Source organism: Culicoides brevitarsis, chromosome 3, assembly GCF_036172545.1.
Source record: "Culicoides brevitarsis isolate CSIRO-B50_1 chromosome 3, AGI_CSIRO_Cbre_v1, whole genome shotgun sequence".
NCBI classification, from domain to species: domain Eukaryota; kingdom Metazoa; phylum Arthropoda; class Insecta; order Diptera; family Ceratopogonidae; genus Culicoides; species Culicoides brevitarsis.
In genome coordinates, this window is record NC_087087.1 from 29,469,014 (window position 1) to 29,491,413 (window position 22,400).

The 22,400-nt window shown below is 26.0% G+C and overlaps 1 protein-coding gene and 1 non-coding gene across 3 annotated transcripts in view; one reads left to right on the forward strand and one right to left on the reverse strand.

Annotated features, from left to right (window-relative positions):
* LOC134834512 (uncharacterized) overlaps positions 1–7,018 on the reverse strand; it is a 28,062-nt gene extending 21,044 nt beyond the window's left edge. For both annotated transcript variants that reach the window (XM_063849225.1, XM_063849224.1), the window contains exon 1: positions 5,609–7,018. In XM_063849225.1, coding sequence (XP_063705295.1) covers positions 5,609–5,624 — 16 coding nt within the window. In that variant the 5' untranslated portion in view covers positions 5,625–7,018. The remainder of the gene's footprint in view (positions 1–5,608) is intronic.
* Positions 7,019–20,015: 12,997 nt separating this feature from the next.
* Positions 20,016–20,086, forward strand: Trnah-gug (transfer RNA histidin (anticodon GUG)). The gene has a single exon. It is a non-coding gene; the product is annotated as a tRNA-His (tRNA).
* Positions 20,087–22,400: the final 2,314 nt, after the last annotated feature.

The window sequence follows — 22,400 nt, forward strand, 5'->3', positions numbered from 1 at the left end:
ATTTATGGTTAGATCTTAAAATATCAGATTTAGTTGAAATAAAACGTTTACAGATCTTGAAATAAGCACAAATATTGATTCTTTGAAATTACTTGAAAAACTTAATTTGTCTTAACTTGAACAAAAGTTGTATCTATGAAGTTTCTTCTAAATGAATTTTTGGATAAGGTTCTTAAATGAACTATTAGATCTTCAAATACTTAGATAGATCAAAAACAAATTATACTCTATCGGCGAAAATTGTCGTCACAAAATGGATCGTATGTCTTCTATAGAACTTCATACAGAACATCTTGTACGGGTATCTTCTGTACGAAGCTCTATAGAAGACATACGATCTATTCTGTGACGACAATTCTCGCCGCTAGAGTATAATTTTTTTGACATTGACCTTAAGGTATTTCAAGATCTAACCTCTCTTTTAACTGAATGCTTTATTCCAAGATCTAAAAATTCATTTTAAGAACTTAAGCTAAAAACTAAGAAACCTCATAGACAAGATTTTTATTCAAGTTAAGACCAATTAACTTTTTTCAAGTAACTTCAAAGAATCAATATTTTTGCTTAATTATTTTATAAACACAAAAATTTTGTTTAAAATCAATTTCAAGCTAAAATCGATTCCACAAATTGAATTTTAATACGATATCAATGAAATCGAGCATTTATCGTGGAATAAAAAAAAATCGTTTAAAAGAACACAAAAAAATGAGTTCACGCAATTCCAAATACTAAAACTGATAATCATTTTCCAATTATAACCTTTTTTTCTGTCCCAATTTTTTTCTATTGAAATTCGATTCAAACAATAATCTAATCTACACGTTGAATGACCTTCGATGGCCTCGCGCAGCTTTAGAACATTTTTTTGTAGTATTTAATTTCTGATATGGTTCGCTTGTGTCTGTTTTTTTCGAATCATTCTATGGGATGAGATCAGCGAAACGTAATTAAATTGCAAAAAATCCTCCTCTCTAATAATAAAAACCTTGATCGTCCCTCTCGTTGTTTACTTTCTCGCGCGCTTTACCCCTTGAATCGATTGAAATTCGAATCTTCGGTAAACAAAAGTTGAATTTTATAAACATATGAAACTAAATCAAAAAGTTTGAATCGCTCTTTAATCTATAAACAAACATTGTTGAAACTATTGTACGAGATTTCCTCTTAAATCAAATAAAAACTAGATCTGACCTTTTTTCTCGGTTCCATACATAAAAATAATAATAATAATACCATAAACCACACATGTGTTCCTCAAAAATCACACATATCATCTATCTCAAAACTAATTTTCTCCTTAATATTTTGAGCGTGTCTCTGTGCCTTTTTCATATAAATAAACTAAAGTATAAAATATATATCAACAAAATGTTGTTTATGATCGTATCGCACCAGAACTCACTCACTTCAGTTCCCGCTTCTTTTTTTTCTTGCTTTGGCAAAAGCAGCAGCACTCCTAAATGCATTTTTCAAATCATTGTTGTTATTATTATTAGAATGGTGGTGAGCATGTGTGCATGATATATACAGCGAAAAAAACCAGACATCTGGTTCTGGCTGAGTAATTGGAATGAATCAACAACATATGGGAGCAGTTTAGATATCCCCTAACCGTACAATACCATAGCCATTCGCTGTCCTACTGCTGATGAAATTTAACATGAGATCTCTCTCTACGACGCATAATGCATTTAAGGTCGTGAAAGTTATAGGTTTTGTGATGTTAAGAGTTGATATGTGTAGAAAATTGTTTTAAATACGCTTTTCCGTGATCTTACTTGTAGCAAAGCTTTTATGATATTATTATTATTATTATGGGCCAGTATAAAATAATAAATATCATAAAAATTTCATGCTATAATGAATATCAATAACTCAAGTCAGCTTACTGCATGTTTAATAAGCGACTGAACGATCAACGACCAACAAAAGGGAAAATATGGGCAACTGTCACCTCCATACCAAAAGGTATGTAGATATTTATAAGGAAAGACATGATCTCTCCATTTATGGTAGAAAGGTAAAAGTCAATCGGATCGATTTTGGCTCAGTCGCACAATTAAAGCCGTTTAAAAAGTACCTCAATTAATAAAAGCAAATTAAAGAAGCAAAAAAAAAATAATTAAACAAACATAATTAATCGAAATATAATATGAGAGAACGGCCTTCAAGTGTGCTACCATAAACATAAATTAATGATAACGTTTGAATTATTGTATCACTCTCTAAGTTTTAAAAAGTTGCGATTTTATGAAAAAGTGAACCAACAAAGCTATGGAAGTCTTTGAACCGTTTTAGGATGGAATTGGTAAGTTTTGTAAAATTTTTAAAGTAACTAATCCATTAATTCTGAATTTTAGAGTTTTAGATCCCAAGACGAAGTCATCTTCTTCATTGGTAAGTTTTATTTTCCTTTTGATTTTTTTTTCAGGTTCATCTCTGATGAATAAGAAGCGATAATAAAAGACTTAAAAATCTGAATATAGAGATATGGGCAGTTAACAGAGATCAGTGTGGTACAAAGGTGTCAAAATATTCAATGAGCCACGTGCCTTCAATAGATGGTCTGCTCTCGAGGATATTGACGAGTTTTAACGATACAAATTTAAACATTGGCGAAATTTTAACAATCGATAATATTAAGCTGAAAGAAGCAACGAGTTTTATCCCATATCAGGAATCAGCTTAGTACAGTGGTTAGCGTATCTGACTGATGAGCGTAAGGTCGTCGGTTCGAGACTCGAAATCATGAAAAACTTTTCTGACTCCAATCGTGCTCAAAATTTACTGAGATCTTTTAGAAACCCTTTGGGACCTTCTGGGAGAGCTGAGTGAATTTTGAAGGCGCCTGCTTGGGATGACAGGTAAAAAGCTAAGACCCATTCCTCGGCGCTTACTGAGAAAGCTTACGATTTCACAGTATGAAGTACAATAGGACTCTTTAGAGACCGCGGTGCGAGCCATACTAAATCCTACCCTATCCCATATCACCATTAAAAAAAAAATGCCGAAGCAATATTAAACCGATAGTGTTGAAGAATTTAAAAGAAACGCTTTGAATTATGTTAAAAGTGCAATCATAGCCAAAATCATCGCAAAATGGACCTAACATCATCAACCTCGAACGATAGATATTTTACAGACATTTGAAAACTTCGACAATTTCTCACAAAATCAAACCTCACTCTTAATCTTAGACGTCTTTTGCTTTTATACCTACTACATCACGATTTTTAAAGGGATATCTTCTACGCTACTCTTAACCAGTTTCATCTCTTTGCTTGAATGACGTTTTGCTTGACCGGGTGCTTTATTAATAAATAAAGCGTGAACCTTTACTCTATGCATGGATGGCGTGAACAATTGACGAGTCAAGTTTCAAAAAAAAAAGTCAAAACAAGTTCTCGAAACAAGATTGATAGAAATGACAAGACGAAACGTCTACTAAGAACTTTCAAGTCAAAACTGACGGATTTATCGCCTGCTCGCAAACTGGAATAATGCACCCTTGAATGCAAATTCCGATGACTTGAAATCACTTTTTAAAACACTCACATATTGAATACAGAACGACTCACGAAAGAGCTTCTTGATAAGAACAAGCCTTATCTTTTTATTTATATTTTTATTCAAAGCTTTAAGTGACGTGGTTGGTTACCTTTTTTTTTAAACGAACTCAACGTTGAGAAGAAAAAAAAAGTTGTTCGACAATTTTTTATAATATTTTTGTTTGTTTATACAACTTTATATGTTTTGACTTTAAAACACACTACCCAAAACTGGAGGTTATGTGAATATTTATTATTTATACAAATATTGGAGCGTTCGGTGATAAGATAAGAAGACAAGAAACTTTTTTTTAAAAAAGAGACTGCATGACTTTATAATTTAGTTATTTACCGAACAGAGAGAAAAAAAAGTTTTTTGACATGTGGAATTTATACTTGTCTCGATTGAAACAATACAAATCATCATCGATGCAATGGCAAAGGCAATGCAATGCTTAGTTAAAGACATGACTAACTGTTTATTCAAGTGAACTTCAAGTATGTACCTTCGTTCGACGTCTGTTATTATTATCATTATGTACAATTGTGCACAGTCTACTGCGCGCTCAAAAAAGTTACTGACGTTGCATTTTTGCGTTTTATGTAAAGAAAGTCTTGTTCATAATAATAACACTCTATAGCAATAAAGCAGCAACAAAACCTCTCTTTATATTCAATTTTCATTTTTTTTTTGTATTTTTCGTTATTGTAAATAAGTATTATGTTACTTGATTTCTTTTTACGTTCAATATTTTTTAACAGAGAGATGAAAGAATTAAAACTAGCGGTAATTTGTCCATGGCCACATATTTTATGTGTTAAATACCTTCTTAATGTTCAAAAATTTGTGTGGTAACATGAGAACTGTTGCAGTCGCTGACGAAAAAAAAATAAAAAAAAAATTTTAATGAAATTTCATGATTTTTCAGCCCACACTCACTCAATATTTCTTCGATGCCCACCTCATTTTAAACATGTTCTTTTTTTTTTGTTTGTCTCTTTTGATGGAATATGAAACACAACATATAGTGCATAAGTGTAGCTGCAATATGGAGCAATTTGTCGCCACATTTCTGCATATAACGACAATATGTGCGACACCACACAAGTCAATTAACTGAACGATGTTGGGTTAATTATTTATTATTGAAGGAGTTTTCACATTTTTTTTATTTTTTATTTTCGTAAAGTTTTATCGGGAATAGGGTGTTCTACTTTTGGAGCAGAAAATGAGGTTTCGCGTCTTATTTCAAACGAAATTCTCGAAAAGTTATTGAAAGATATTTGAAAAATTTTTTTTTGTTTTTTAAACTTAATTTTTTGACATAATCTTTGAGGAACTTAAAAACTCTAAAAATGTTTTAAAAATTATTTAAAGAGTGAAAAATTTAATTTTTTTCTATTTTGAAAATTTTTTTTCATACTGTAGCTCTTCAAAGTTTAAGTTTTAATTTTTATTTGAAGCTTAGTTAGGAACTAAATAATTTTTAAAATTTAATTTAAAATTAATTAATTTAATTTAAAATAATTATTTAGGATTAACTTTAAAAAAATGTTAAAGCTAAATTAAAATTTTTTTTAACAAAAAAAAAAATTAAATTTATTAAAAAAAATTAAATTGAAAATTTAAAAAATTAATTTAATTTATTTTTTTAAAAAATTAAAATTTGAATTTAATTTTTTTTTTATTAAAAAGAAGCCTTATTTTAGCCTTAACATTTTTTTTTAAATTTAATTTAATTTTAATTTTTTTTTTAATAAATTTAATTTTTTATCTTTTTGACAAGGAACAATAATTATTTTAATAAAGATCTTAAAAATTTTAGATTCTTAAGTTCAGGAAGTCAATCTCAAATTAAAAAAAAAATTACAAAAAAAATTAAAAATAAATTTAATTATTTTTTTTTTTTTAAATTTTAATTTATATTTAATATATTTTTTTAATTGGCTCAAAATTTTTAATTGAAATTCATAAAACACTCGATCACCCTAATACTCGTTTTTTTTTTTGTAAAAAATCAGATCGATCGTCGAGATATTCAAAAGTTAACACTTACCATTTAGTTTTCTCATTTTTGAGATTTTTCTACTTCGTTAATTTATTCCAATATTCTATATGCAAGTGCGGCTATAGTAACTCGTCTCGTGTATATACGAAACTTTTATGAATTTATTTATTTATGTAGTAAAATATTTGTGCTGCTATGGCTGTCACTTATTTATTCTTGCAATTATTATGATTATTATTGTAAATTGAAAGGTGTTGAATGTTTCTCTTTTTTTCTGTACTTAATCTGGTATTTTTGCGTAGTTTAATTTTTTTCTCTGAACTATTTAATTTTTTTTTGTATTTTTTTTTATAATAATGAGGATGATGCATGTGCAACATTAAACATATTGTTAACTTTTTAACTTGAACTTGTTTAATAATAATTTTTTTACACGCGGTTAACCATTCCTTGTTTATAGTTTGTTCAAGTAAAGTGAGTGATGAACAACAGAACACAAAACTAATAATAAATTCACTTGTTCGATGTATCTTTACTGAGAAACAGAAGAAGATGGTGAAGAAGGAAAGAAGAATATGGCCTTCAATGTTTTAATTAATATACACACGAAACCTTTCTTTTTTCCTACGTACTCTTCTAGGAAGATTTCAATGGTTCATTAGTATGCCACAGCATGTGTGTTGTTTCTTTCCTCTGTTCAGTTCGTTTTATTGTTTCTTATCAACACAACTCAATTTCTTGTTTTAAAAGTCTCGACAGTGAAAAGAACTGCACTTTGTCACTTTTTTGTCGCGTATTGTTTTAATTTTTTTTTCTTTTTTCTTTCTTACTGGATACTTGAAGAAAAGTCATGAATCCTTATCTTCACTTTTTTCACGATTTTTTTGTTCGCCATTAACATTGTGTGCTTAAACTATGCATCTATTGCATTAAAATTGCCCGATTGTTGAGCAGATGTTTGAAATTGTGCGCTGCAGTTCTTTTGTTAAGTTTTTTGTAACAAAAGCTGCATTCGTACTTATAATTTTTTTTTATAAAATTTTAGATTTTATTTATTTTTTTTTATTTTGGCTGGAAAAGGTAAATATCACGCGTCATCAAACTAATTTTTTTTTTGTTTCTTTTTCGTGTGTTTTTTTATGTTTTATATTATATATTATAATAATATATACGAGAAACAACAAAACTGTAAATTAAACATGTTTCTTTCTCTCTCACACTCGTGCACTTTTCCAATATGATTGTCCTTCGTTCAGCGCTTCATTTATGTTTTTGTCACTTTTTGCATTAAAAAATCACTTTTTAAGTCGTTTTAACTTTAAAAATTTGATTTTTTCGCGGTATTTCATCACTTTTAGATGTAAATTCCTATTTTTTGTCTTTTTTAAAGCCCATTTTGAGTAAAAACATGATTTATAAACATTCTTTATACTAAATGTTGAAGTCAAAAGTTGTGTGTGAATGTATCCGCGTTCAGTGGTTGACGAGCACTAACATCACTGAACTTTTATGAATCAAAAGAGTGTTATACATTCCCGGTATTTACATGGCGGTATTTATGTTCATTCTGATTGGTTGGAAATTCGAGTATAGCACATTCGAGTAGCCAATGGGAATGGTTGTTATACAAAAAGTGTATAGGAAAAGACAATCTAGGACGTATAACTAAAAGTATGAAAAAAATGTGTTAAAAACGAAGAAGACGATGAAGATCATAAATTATTAATAAAACGTGCAGAAAAGTGTTCATTTATTGAATCCTGATTTAATCAAAGGGATATTTAGGGACATATAATATTTTAGGACTTTTTGCTTTTATGTCCCCAGCTAACTTTATTGAGTTAATTAAATGCCGATATGGAGTGTCGAGGCAAACGATGCCAAACTGTGTCACTTTTGCATCACTGTACTGCATTCATTTTGGGTTACCATGCGACTTTTTTTACACATTCATTGACGACGACGCTACGGACTTGTATGCCGGTACGTGGATATGTAAAAGTTAAGCACACGTCGTCATCATTCTTATTGCTGTTATTATTATTCTTATTACATTACCACATCATCCTGTCGTCGTCGTAGTATTGGAACACCTGTAGTGCAATTGTATATGTTTGTGAAATGGGAAAAGTTTCCTCTGTTTATGTTTGTTGTTTCTTCTTATATTATTATATTATATAAGATTTAATAATAAAACAATTATAATAATAATAATCATCATAAAAAAAATGTGAATGGGCACGAGGAGAATTTACTTTTTTTTTGCACCAACATGTTTTAATATAATAATAATAACATGAAATGTTGGACAGATATTGTCATGTGTCGCAGGATATGTACGCATAGTAATTAAATTATAATAAAAAAAAATGAGGACGACCATTCAATTATAATTTTTTTTTACAAAAAGTTAATTATTATTTTTTTTTATATTTTTCAGTGCATCATACAAGTAAAAGGCAACTTATGGCAACTTGAGTCGAAAGAGACACGTTAAACATATAATTAAGGTCATTTAGTGATGAGTCGAATTTCATAAAGAACGAGTTTCAATTTTCGCTTAATCCGTATGTGATTCATTCTTTTCTCTTTCTTTTTTAACGTTCTTTACTGTTTCAAGTTAATGTAATGCGTTGAATGATGTTTTAAACTGTTGTGTGTAAAGTGAAGTAGGTACTTATTCGTCTGGACAAAAAGTAAATTGGGGTTTCCAAGTTTGAAGTTGGTTAAAATTCTCAGGAATTTGTTAACAGGTAAGTATGACCTTTAATTGACCTTTAAAGGTTTTTTAACTCTGTGAACTTCTTTTTAGGTTTTTTTTTAATTACAGATTTCAGTTCCAGTTTTAATGTAAGTATTGAAATTTATTTTATTTTATTTTTTTAGGAAGGATGATTTGAAAAATATATAAAGTTTGTTGAAGCTAATGACTTGAGAAGCCAAAGACTGCTCTTTCAGACAAAAACTACAAGAAAGTACCTCGATAATGCACCCATTCCTCGCTGCATCAGATTCTACAATGACTTCTCAAACCTTTTCGACTCCAAATATTTAATTTGTAACCGACGACAGATAATGTCGCTATTACTTACCTTTCGTCGGTTACGCGCCTTGGGTTGGCACTTTGGCAAGAGCGAACAAAGACAAACGTGTATGCGAGGTTTCCGAGTATTTTTGGGTCAAAAAAGTGTACTTTTGAAGATAAAAGGATTTTCGGTTACATTTTGGCATCCCTTGCAGGATTCGAACCCGCGACCTTTGGATTAGAAGTTCTATTAGAAGTAATGTCGTTATTTCCTATTGCAATAAAAAAAACTGTGTCAAAGTCGTTTTTGTCAAATCTTGCTCCAAATGGATAAAAATTTATCAGAGGGCTCAATTTTATAATTTTTAATCATTTTAAAACTCAAAAATGCCAAAAAATTTAAACTGAAAAAAAAATTTTTCTTTGACATAGTTTTGTTTTGAAAACTAAATCAAGAGAAAAACTAAATCAAAAACTATGTCAAAAACTGTGTCAAAGCCATTTTTGTCAAATCTTGCTCCAAATGGATAAAAATTTGTCAGAGGGCTCTAATTTATCATTTTTAATCATTTTATAACTCAAAACTGCCAAAAAATTGAAACTGAAAAAAAAATTTTTCCTTTGACATAGTTTTGTTTTGAAAACTAAATCAAGAGAAAAACTAAATCAAAAACTGTGTCAAAGCAATTTTTGTCAAATCTTGAAATGGCTAAAAATTTGTAATTTTATAATTTTTAATCATTTTTTCAAATCTTTGAAACTGAAAAAAAATTTTTTCTTTGACATAGTTTTGTTTTCGGATTTTTCAAAACTAAAAAAATTTAAACCAGAAACTAGTCAAAAACTTGTCAACTTTTTTTGTCAAATCTTCTCCAAATGGATAAAAATTTTAAGCGGGCTCTAATTTATCAATTTTAATCAAATCTTGCTCCAAACGGATAAAAATTTGTCAGAGGGCTCTAATTTATCATTTTTAATCATTTATTTACTCAAAACTGCCAAAAAATTGAAACTGAAAAAAAAATTTTTCTTTGACATTTTTGAAAACTATAAGAGAAAAACTTTGTGTCAAAGCAATTTTTGTCAAATCTTGCTCCAAACTAAAAATTTGTCAGAGAACAATGCTTGAAACTGAAAAAAAAAATTTTCTTTGACATAGTTTTGTTTTGAAAACTAAATCAAGAACAATGCTTGAGATTTTTTATTTTTTTTTAACTTTAAGAAAAAAAAAAGTTTTTTTTTCTTTCAACTAAAATTCTAACTTTATTAAGTTAGATTCCTTTAAATTATTCTTTTAAACTCATAATTTAAGAAAAATCGAAAAAAACTTTTAGAAATATAAAACTAAACCTCGAATCTCGTAAACTAAAAACCCCCATTACTTTCCAATCTCCCTTCCCTTTTCCTCGTGCTTGATTCTTTCATATAATAAAAACGTCATAAGTATAATATAGCGACACAATCATACAAGTACGCACACTCTCATTCACCTTTATCTCGAAAAATAAAAAAAAATATTCTGGAGGGATAATTTTTTGATTGTATTCAATTCAATGCATGTTGATGACATGAAAAAAATATAAAACGCACTCCCTGTCTCTCAATAAAAAACAAACATAAACGAAACATTTCGGAAATTTATCAACATTGTCAATACTTCTATAGAAGAGATAGTAGAGAGAGAGGTACTTTAAAAAAAATCTAAAATTATTCATATAACACAAATTTAATGATAGTAATTTTATTTTATATGGGAAAAGGACAACGAAAGTGATAATCAAGCCGTATTTATTTCGTTCAAGTTAATGGCCTCCAAACGTTTTAGACCAACAATAAAAGATTGATAATTGTGACAAATTTATGAGTTTTTTTTCTGAGTTTCGTTTCAAAAAACGGAAAGGTCATGGGCGAGACCGGGTAATTAAAATTAAATCCAATGTAACGTAATTCTTGTGTGAATGTTTTTTTTTTTTTTTTTGGCTTCGATAAGGCCTTTCATTAAATACTTTTTAATTACAGTTATTGATGATTTAATGATTTTATTTTATTTTGAACAATCAAAAACGAATGAATGTTCTTTTATTTATGGATTTATCAATAAATTTGTAAAACAAGAAAATAAAAGGTTATAAAATTTTGTAATAAAAAATTGTCTTTCCATGCATTTAAAATGCTTATGGTGCATGAAACATTGGACGCCACAAAATTGATGATGATAAAGTGAAGTGGATGTTTCCTTCTCCAAAAAAAAAAATGAAGTAAAAGATGTTTGTTTGTACAAACATGAACTTCATCATAATAATGAAGAAGATGCTTTAACAAAAGGTTAGAAGAGACAAAACTTTCAGACAAACGTTTCTTTGGTAAATAAAATAATTTTGAATTGTATCAAAAAGTTTTCGTCTTTTCGAAATATGTTAAGTACGAAAGTTCTTCTTCTTCTTCGTGCTTATCACGAGAATTTTAAACACAACTTCTTATAAACTATTTTACCGGCAACTCGTCTCGGCAACCATTGTTCAGTTGGTTGAATTATTCAGAAGCAGGATTCATCTTGCTCGCATATATTTTTCATCGACACGTCTGTCAATATTTACCATGAAGTTTTGAATATTATTATGGTTTCTTTCATTCTGTTGTTATGAGATCTCTAACAAAGCGTCATTATTTTATTAAAGGTTCTTTACAAGTTCTTTTGAATCTCATTTCCTTGCACAATCGCAAGAAAGAACGATGCATTTAACATCAAATATAGACGTCATAGTTACGTCTTTGAATTACTCGGTTTTAACTTCATGTTGTATAAACAACAATAGTATAGCAGCTCAAATATCGGAAAAGGGAAATAATTTATGTGAGGAGTAAAATTGCTGAAAAGTGCTTCTAAATATATTTTTTCTAAAAAATTATTTTTTTCTAATTTTTTTTTTTTTGAATAATAAAATAAATTGATTTGATGGCTTTCTTAATTTTTCTTTTATTTTTATTCAATTTAATTAAAAATAATTTTTTTTAAATTTTTACTTTTAAAATAAATTTTAGTTAATTAATTAATTTTTTTAATCAATTAATTTAATTTAATTTAAAAGTAAAATTTGAAAAAAAAAGAGATTTTTACTTTTAAATTAGATTTTAATTAAATAATTTATTTTTAATTATTAATTTTTATAATTTTAAAAGCAAAATTTAAAAAAATAAATTTACTTTTAAATTAAATTAAATAAAAATAAAAGACAATTCAGAGACAACTTTATTTTGATACTAAAAAATTTTTAAAAAAATATTTTAATTTTTTTTTCTTTTTTGGAGAATATTTTTATTTAATTAATTAAATTTAATTATTTATTTAATTGTTTATTATTTTTATTTATTTTTTTTTGTTTAATAATAATTTAATTTTATTCTAAGAATTTTTTTTAATATTTTTCTTATTAATTTTTTTTACATAAAAAGTCAAAAAAATTTTTAGCAACTTTTTTTTTGATTTTCATAATTTTTTTTTCTTAGTAAATTAATAATAATCGAATAGTATAATTTTTGAGAAATTTTTTTTATTTAATTAATTAATTAAATTATCATTTAAAATATTTTAATTAATTAATTATTTTATTTAAATATTATTATTTTTTTTTATTTTTTAATAATTATTTTATTTTATTTTAAGACTAACTTTTTTTTAATATTTTTTTTATTAATTTTTTTTTACATAATAAGTCAAAAATATTTTTAGCAATTTTTTTTTTTATTTTCACATTTTTTTTCTTGGTAAATTCTGAACAGTTTTATTTAAATATTAAATATTTTTTTTTTTATAAAAAATCATATAAAATAATCGGAAACTTTATCAATGAAATTTTTTTCTACTCCAATTAACTTCCTTAAAAAACTTGACATCCCAAAAATTGAAATACTCATGAATATATTTTTGCATTGACCTTCTTTTATGACTGTCACTCCATTCTTCCACTCAACGACATTCATCATGAATATTTCTCTTTAATATTCAAAAAGGTCATATCCGTTCGAAAAAGTGCCATGCCAGAAAAAAAATGTGCAAACCTTTTCTCTTTATACGCAAAACATTTATCAGGCAATGAACAAACAAAACGTAAATTTAATAAATAAGCACCAAAGAATCCTAAATAAACTCACATCACAAATATTCATACATCACAAACTTTGGATGACTAAAAAAAAATTTTTTTTTACGAATATAATAATAACGTATTGTGTTGGTTGCTTGTTATTATTATTCCATGTGTTGTTCATCATTACAATTTTTTTTAACAATGAAAGTGCTGCAGTCTGGATTTCGGGTGGGAGCGACGACGACAAGAACGCCTCCAGGGTGCATTTTAAAAATTCGACGCTTTTTTAAATATTTTTTTAGATATTCCCGAAGGTCTTGCTCTGAAATTGTCACCGCCGCCACACCCCAGCCATTCATAGTTCCCATTCATGGCGGAAGATGAAAATTTGTCCAAAATAATAAACACTCGTCATAAATATTACGCAGCTTGCAGAATTCATTGGAAACAAATGTTTTTTTGAGTCAATTATTATTTTTTTTTCATCTTTGTTGTGCTTCATATTGAATATCATTGAAGCACATTCAATCATTTTCATTGAGAGCACAAAGTGAAGTGTTGTTTATACGACTCGAGAGCGCTATTATTTTTATTTTTGTACAGAAAAAAAGTATGCGCGCACACAATGTTCAATAAAAATAATAAAACAATTACAAAGTCACTGCTGCTTTTTGATGTTGTTGTTGTTGCAGCAGCGCGAGATCAAACATCGACGATTGCCGCAATATATTGGCCACAGCCTCGTTTATACGATCGACCATGCTAACTGTAAACACAAGCTTGAAGCATATTAAATCAATATGTAATGCTGGTAATAATAAAATCTGTTGATTTTTACATGTTTAACGCAAGATTTATTTATTTTTTTCGGTAGAGTTGTCGTAAAATTTTCTTTTTTTATTCCAAAAGTTCTTAAACTGGTTCAATTCTATTCAAATATGAATAAATGTGAATAAACACAGGAATTGGAACTGAAACTGAAGTCAATATCTTACGGATGTACGAATGTCAAATAATAACATGAGATACCTTGAGGGGTATTTTTCTCCATATTTTATACTTTTTTACTATCTACTACTATCTTTCTGTATGGGAAACGAAAATGATAGAAGAAAGTTGAGTAATATCATAAAAATATAAAGTATAAACATGAGCAGTGATGGAATTGAAAAAAGCTCGAAAGGTTAAAAATTTAAATTTTTTGAATTGAAACTTTTAGACTTGAAATTGAAATATTTAGGATTGAAATTGAAAGTTTCAGGATTGAAATTGAAACTTTTAAACTTAAAATTGAAATTTTTAGAGATGAAATTGAAACTCTCAGAATTGAAATTGAAACTTTTAGCCTTGAAATTGAAACTCTCAGAAATGAAATTGAAACTCTTTGACTTGAAATTGAAACTTTTAGAATTGAAATTGAAACTTTTAGGGTTGAAATTGAAACTTTTAGACTTGAAATTGAAACTTTCAGAATTGAAATTAAAACTTTTAGTTTTGAAATTGAAACTTTTAGAATTGAAATTGAAACTTTTAGAATTGAAATTGAAATTCTTAGACTTGAAATTGAAATTCTTAGACTTGAAATTGAAACTTTTGAAATTAAAATTGAAACTTATGAAATTGAAACTTTCAGAATTGAAATTGAAACTTTCAGAATTGAAATTGAAACTTTTAGACTTGAACTTGAAAGTTTCAGAATTGAAATTAAAACTTTTAGAATTGAAATTAAAATTTTTGAAATTGAAACTTTTAGAGTTGAAATTGAAACTTGAAAGTTTCAGGATTGAAATTGAAACTTTTAGAACTGAAATTGAAACTTTTAGAATTGAAACTGAAACTTTAAGAATTGAAACTTTTAGAATTGAAATTAAAACTTTTAGTTTTGAAATTGAAACTTTTAGAATTGAAATTAAAACTCTTAGAATTAAATTAAAAAATTTTGAAAAAAATTTTAATGAAATTTTCAAAACTTAGTTTAAGGTCATTCATAAACATCTTTTATCATAAACAAAAAGCAAAACATGATCCATTTTAAACAAAAAACGAAATCATGTTTATTCGAGACCCTTTTTCAATATCTCAAAACCCATCTCTGAGTATTTACAACGTACACATAGTAAAAAATATTTTCCAATTAAAATTCATTTCAGTAAGTTTATAACTTATTATCTGATTTTCTATATCAGACATAAATTCATATGGTACAGAAATATATAATTTTAATATGCACAACGTCTCCATATATACAAAAAATTTTATTATTTTTTAAAAAATATAATGTTTAGATTAGACACGTACATTGGAGCGAGCTACTTTATTACTCATTTCAGTACACTTGAAATTTTATTCTAAGCCATAAAAAGCTGGAATTATTTTTCTTTTCTTGTATCTCATTTGTTTGTTTGATGATCCCGAACTTTTTTGAGCTTTCCCAGCCTCAAATTCATTCACTCAAGGTAATATTTCAATTAAACACAATGTTCGTTCGCGTCGTAAAAGAAAAATTTTCATTTTTATTACACTTACGAAAAAAAAAATGTTATTTTTTATTATTATTACGAGAGAGATTATGCCGCTACTGAAAGATTCTTCATTCCGGTAATAAATTCAAATCTAGTTCTTCTAACGCATGCTTTTACATTGTATATTATATGATTTGTTAACAGAAATGCATTTAAAACGAAAGAAAAACATTTCCAGAATTTAATTTTCATGTTGTTTACGTTAAACACATATGCAGATTATTATTACGAAACATTAAAATAATGTGTTTTATGGCAGAAGAAAAGCCTTTGAAGCGACATAAACGAATTTTTTAGGCAAATTTTATGATAAAAGGCTACACAGAGTCTGAAAGTTGTGCCAAATTTTTCCATTTCACTCGTTTCGCATCCTTTTTCCCTTGAACGAACAACAACAACAACAATTATATTTCACAGATATTTGATTTGATTGAGTGTGTGTTCTGTTTCTCTGTAGCTATTATTGGAGTCAAACGAACAACAACTAGCACACAGAGAGAAAAGTGATCCATGCCAAAAAAATGCTTCGTAAGCCTTTTTGTCTTTCTCTCGCAACACCACTTTGGCGATACAGCCGATAAAAAATCATGTTTCAGGCGACTCGACAGCAACTTGATTGCTGCCTTTGCTACATTCCAGTCACAGCTACACAATTTACTAATAATAATTTATCGATTTTTCACCCCACGGTTTATTTTTCTCTCTCTATGTTTTTACTTGGCTCACATTTTTTTTTCTACCGCGTTTTGAAAGAAATTTGCGGGATTTTGCTCCGTTTGTTTTATTTTTTTCCGAATTTCAATATTAAAAAAAAATAAAAATTTGTGGAAAATTCGGAAAATTTTTTGAAAAGTTCAAATAATTCAGAAAATTAAAGTTAAAAAACGGAAAGTTAAGAAAATTTTAATTTTTTTTTTTTGAATTTTGAAAAGAACTGCTTAGAAAATTCATGGAAATCTTGAATATCTTGGAAAAATTATAAGTTTTGAAAAATATTTAAAAAAATTAAAGTTGAAAAAATTTAATGAATTTTTGTAAATTTAATTCACTCAAAAGGCTTAAAAATATTTAAATTAATAAAAATTATTTTAAACATAGAAAATTTAGGAAAAATTAAAGGAAAATTTGAATAATTTAAAAAAATTTTTAAAATTAACAAAAATTTGCAATTTTTGAACATTTTGGGAAATTTTAGAAAAATCTTATCAAAGTAAATAAATAAAAAAAAATTAAAATTAACAAAAATTCAAAATTTGTGAAAATGTTGGGAAATTTTAGAAAAATCTTATCAAAGTAAATAAAAAAAAATTAAATTAACAAAAATTATAAATTTGGGAAAATTTTGGGAAATTTTGGGAAATTTTAGAAAAATCTTTTCGATAAAAATGAAATTAAAAAATTTTAAAATTAATAAAAAGTTTGTGAAAATTTTAGAAAAATCTTATCACAGTAAATAAATAAAAAAAATTTTAAAATTAACAAAAATTTTAAATTTGTGAAAATTTCGGAAAATTTTAGAAAAATTTTATCAATAGAAATGAATAAAAAAATTTTAAAATTAACAAAAATTTAAAATTTGTGAAAATTTTGGGAAATTTTAGAAAAATCTTTTCGATAAAAATGAAATTAAAAAATTTTAAAATTAACAAAAATTAAAAATTTGTGAAAATTTGTGAAAATTTTAGAAAAATCTTATCAAAGTAAATAAATAAAAAAATTTTAAAATTAACAAAAATTTAAAATTTGTGAAAATTTTGGGAAATTTTAGAAAAATCTTATCAAAGTAAATAAGTAAAAATTTTTAAAATTAAAAAAATTACAAAAATTCAAAATTAAAAAAAAATTGAAAATTTATAAAAATTTAACAATCACAAAAAATATTTTTTTTTTTAAATAAACAAAAATTCAAAATTTGCAAAATTTTCGAAAAATACAAAAAAATCAAAAAATTGAAAACGCGATCAAGTTCATCAACTAAATCCAACTTTACCAAGTTAATATCTGACATTTTTTATAACTAAACATTGTAGCTTTATTTTTGTTCTTCCTAATAATAATCATAAAAAAAATAGTTTCTTGTTCCATTCACACATGATTACTACTAATACCATCATCATTAACTCCTTCATTCAACAAAAAATATTTTTTTTATCAACAAAGACAATAAAGTTCGGGGCACTAAACTTTCGTGCGGATTGGACTCCAGCCCACGTGAAACGAGTTTTTCACGCCGACACACACGACGCGTCGCCGCCGTCTCACAAAAAAAAGTAACTGGGTGTTTGTGCATTTGATAAAGCAGCCTGAATGATAAAAAATGTTTCCACCTACCTCTTGAAATTCCTCCAGAAATTCGATCGTGATGGCGATACTGTGATATTCCAATAAAAAAAAATGTGAACTAAACTGAACGAAGATGCAAACGAAGAAAAAAATCACAAAAAGAAAACGATTGATAATTTATCTTTTTATTTATTATTATTATTATTTTTTTTATGAATTTTGCTTCGAACGTATTTCTAGATCACTTTGCATGTAATATTAATATAATTTATGCTGTTTGGCTGCTGCTGCTCTATTTTTTATGTTTTCGGTTTTTATTTGCAAGAAATTTGTTATTTCACTTGAGCTTCATTTTTCTTCGTCATAATTTTTCTTTTCATCTCGTTTCTTTTGTATTTTCACTTTTCTCTTTGCTTTACTTTGCATTTCCACTCACTATGTCATATATCACTTTTTCGGCTTAGCTTACACGACACGACAATATTTTTATATAGACACACAAATCAATAATCTCCTTCTTTTTTTTTTCTTCAATATTTTTCGGCAGAGAAAATATTTTTCTGTGTTATCATACTGCCTATGTTGTAATCTCAAATTTTATTTTTTTTTTTTGGGAATCATTTAATTTGATTTGATTGATAATTTATCGTAGAGTCGTCGTATAGTTGAATATTCATTCACGTTTTTATTATTTTTTTTTAATTCACAAGAAATGCATTAACGATTTTTTTTATGATTTTTTTTTATTTTAATTTTTTTTTTATTATTTATGAAGCGTCTTCTTCGTTTCTTTAATTAAATTTATATTGCACTATTTAGAAAATTTTTCTTTCTTACTTCATCAGTAATAATGCCCTGCAATAGGACGTCTTTCCATATAACTTTTGTAGAGCCAGTAGTAGAAGGTACACCAACACACGAAATTTCTACTACAAAAAAAAAAAGTTGTAGGCGCTCCGTTTTTTCACATCAACTGAAACTTTTCCGTGACATTTTCACAAAATTGCACTTTTAACGCGAACTAATTGCCAATTTTCGTCGAGTTTCTGTCAAAAATTTGGTAGTTTTTGGACTTTTCACTGTTTATTTTGCTGAATTTTTATGTGATTTGCAAAAGGGAGCAACATAAATTTGTAGTCCGACGAATGTTGGAGCGATATCGATTCTTCAAAAGCACTCGCACAAGATTGAATTATGTGGTTGTGTGGACTATTATATCAAAATGTATGACATCGTGTGTCTGTGTATGTGTGTAAAGTGCCGCTCTTCTCTCATTTGCGGTGCTCTCTTTCTCTTTAGTTGTCAAATTTTGAATTGAATTGATCGTTAAATTTATTTTTTTTTCTAAAAAAAATCTTTTAATTTAGCTAAATTTTTTTAAAAATTGAATTTTTTGATTATTTTTAATTTTAAAATAATTTTGAACTAATTTTTTATTTAATTTTAATGCAATTTTAAATAAAGATCATTTAAAAGACTGAAAAAATTAAAAGAAAAAATTGAATTAACTGAGAACAATTTTATATTATCATTTTCATTCGTCTCATAATATTTCCAGATTCATTGGAAAATGGAAATTTCTCTCAAAAATTCGGGGTTTTCTTTGAATTTTATCAGTTTTTCCTTATCATATTCCATTAAAAAATATTATAATTAAAAAAAAATATATAAAAAAAAAATTTTAAATTAAATTAAAATCTTACAAGTTTAAAAAAAACTTTATGGTCATTATGATAAATTGAGAGAAAAAATGTTAATCTTCTTTAAATCAAAGTCAGTTTAACTGCGTGGGTGAACTGGTTTATGGAGCATTATAAAATCATGTTGAAGACTTGTTTTGAATTTTATTTCTCAAAAGTTCGTTAAATTAAGTCATCAGGAGCTGAAGTGCATTAAAATTTTTGACATGCTATAACTCGAGATCTGATTCAAGGGTTCTTTGTGGCTTTTTGTAATAAGTCAGTAGAAGCTCTGAGAAGGTTTCTGTGTATACATTTCTGAAAAATTTCTTTGAAATCTCGAGAAAAATGAAAAATTTAAATGTAATGTTTATTGCATACCTATTGGGAGTTGAAATTTTAATTTTTTAAAAAATTTAATTGATTGCATACTTTCGGGAAAAAATATTAAAAAAAATGAAATTAAAAAATATAAATTAATTATTTAAAACATTAAAACGTAGAATTAAAAAATTTTCTTAAAAATTTAACTGAAATTCTGTCTTCTAATTTTTTTATTTTATTTTTTTTATGTTTAATGATAATTAAGAAATTTTGAGTCTCTTATCACTTTTTAAGAAAAAAAATTTATAAAAAAATTTAAAGGTAATTCTGCTCAATCAAGCGATAACAAGACACATTATTCAAAGTAACTATTACATAACATTTAATTCGTATCAAAGCAATTAAAGCAGCAACGAACAAAAAAAGCACTCGAAATTGTGAAAGTACTCAAGCAAAGCATTACAACAACAAAATACACACAACTTATTTTATTGGCTTTAAATTTAAGCAAGCACTTTATTAACGGGATTGGTAGTCACTTTGGTCTAGTGGCAGGACTTCACATTGTGGCTGTGACGGCGAGTGTTCGATTCACTCAAGTGACAAATCCTGAAAAATTTTTTTTTTCAAGAAAAATTTTTTATTTGAGCATTCTTAAGAAATTTTGAAATAAAAAAATATTAAGAAAATAATTTAAAAAAAAATAATTTTTTTAAAAATTTTTAATTCATAAATAATTAAACTTAAAATAATAAAAATAAATAAATTTTTATTTAAAAAAAATAATTTCAATTATTTTTTAACGGAAATTGTACTAAAAATTCAAACTTACCAGTTTTCCAGTCTGCTATTTCCATTAAAATTCCATTTTCAGCTCGAACATTTTTTTAATTTAAATTTCTTGAGTTCCAAAAACCGTTAAAAATTTGTTGAAAATTAGTAAAAATTTAAGTTTTTCAAAATCTTGCCGGTTTTAGCAAATTTTGACGTTTAAAAGTAAAAATAACTTCAAAAATTGAAAAAAAAAATTAAATTCAATTTTTTACATATTTTAATTTTAAAGCAAATATTTTAATGATCATCATTCCAACACATATTTTTTTTGCAAAACAAAAACTCGACATTATTATTTACAAATATGACCTGATTACATTTCCCCGTAATTAACATTGATTAGACAAACAAAAAGCCCCGTTGACGACAGCGACCGAAAAAAATCGCATTAATCAACATTATTTTAATTGGATTCAACAACCCCTCGTTTTTTTTCCTTGTTGTACTTTTCAACGAAAATTCCACAATCGCATTACTACTCCAAATAAAATACTACAAAGGGCTGTTTTGTGTTAAATTAGCAAAAAAAAATTGTCGCAATGGAAAATATGGAAAAAGTATTATTAATGATGATCCTTTTGTGTTTGCGGAGCTATTTTCGGCAAAAATTCCTCCTCTTCCAAAAGAGACTCATTTTCGTGAATTAATAATAAAAAGAAATAAATTGCATAATTAAATCTCGTTCGTCGTTCGTTCGTTGCGTGGCACAAGAAATTCTTCAAACAACAATACAAATGACGAACAATCTAAGCTGAACAACGGAGTTTTGTCATGAGATGCCGGAGAGTGATGTGTGAGGAGTCTCAACGTGTGTGAAATATAAGCATTTCGAGGCATTTTGTGAAAATGTTTCTCACGTGACTCGAACAAATTTAGATAATGCGTAGATTTTATGACAGGCGATATGTCATCACTACTGCCTGCTGTTTAAGCGACGACACGACATGCAATGAAGGAATCTTTTTTTTATTTTTTACTATTTTTGGGGTATTAAAGTGTATTTTTAATGGTTTGTTTTTATAGATGGACTTTTTTGTTCATTTTAAGGAGATTTTACTCTGTTTTGTTGTCGAATTGTCTGTAATGAAAAAAAAAATTAATTCAAGAAAAAATTTAAAAAATCATGGAAATTCAAAATTTTCAAAAAATTTACGAAAATTGAAGAAATTAAGAAAAAAATTCTAATAAATTTAATTAAATTTAATTTAAATTCCGTATAAAATTTTGTACGTGTTATATAACATAATTCTAAAAAATTGTATCAAAAATTCAAAATAAAATAAAATTAGCAATAATTAAAAAAAAAAAAATAAAATAAATAAAAAATTGTAAAAAAATTAATAAAATAAGGGTAAAAACTAAAAAAAAATCTGAAAATCTATTTGAATAAATGTTTAATTAAAAAAAAAGAATTTGCAATTTTAAAAATTTTATTCTGAATTTTTAAAAAATCCTTGGAATTTTAAAAAATTAAAAAAAATGTGAATAGTTCAAAATAATTTTTAAAAAAATTTCTAAAAATTATTTTTTGTTGTTAAAAATTACGAAAAATATTAAAATATTATTTAAATTAAAATAATGAATTTAAATTGAAAATTTAATGAAAATTAAATTCAAATTTATTTTTTAATTAAATTTATTTTAAATAAAATAAATTTTAAATTTATTCTATAAATTAATGAATAAATATTATAAAATTAATTAATTAAAAAATCAAAATGAGGTATTTTTATTTATAAATTACCAAACATCATATTTTTATAAAAAATATTAATTTTTTTTTCAAATTTTAGAAAAATTATTTATCTAAATAAATTTAAAATTTAATACAATGTTATAGAAATTAAAAAAAAAATTAAAACAATCCTAAGAATTAAGAAAAAAATAAAATGTTGAAGAAAATTATAAATTTAATTTTTTTGTAAAAAATTAAGGAAAAATAAAAAATAATTTAATATTAAAAAAATAATTTTATTTTTAAAAATTTATTAAATTTTATTGATTTAAAAAAAAAAATAAGTATTTTTTAATTGATAAATTACGAAAAATATTTTTATAGGAGAAAATTAAATTAATATTTTTTAT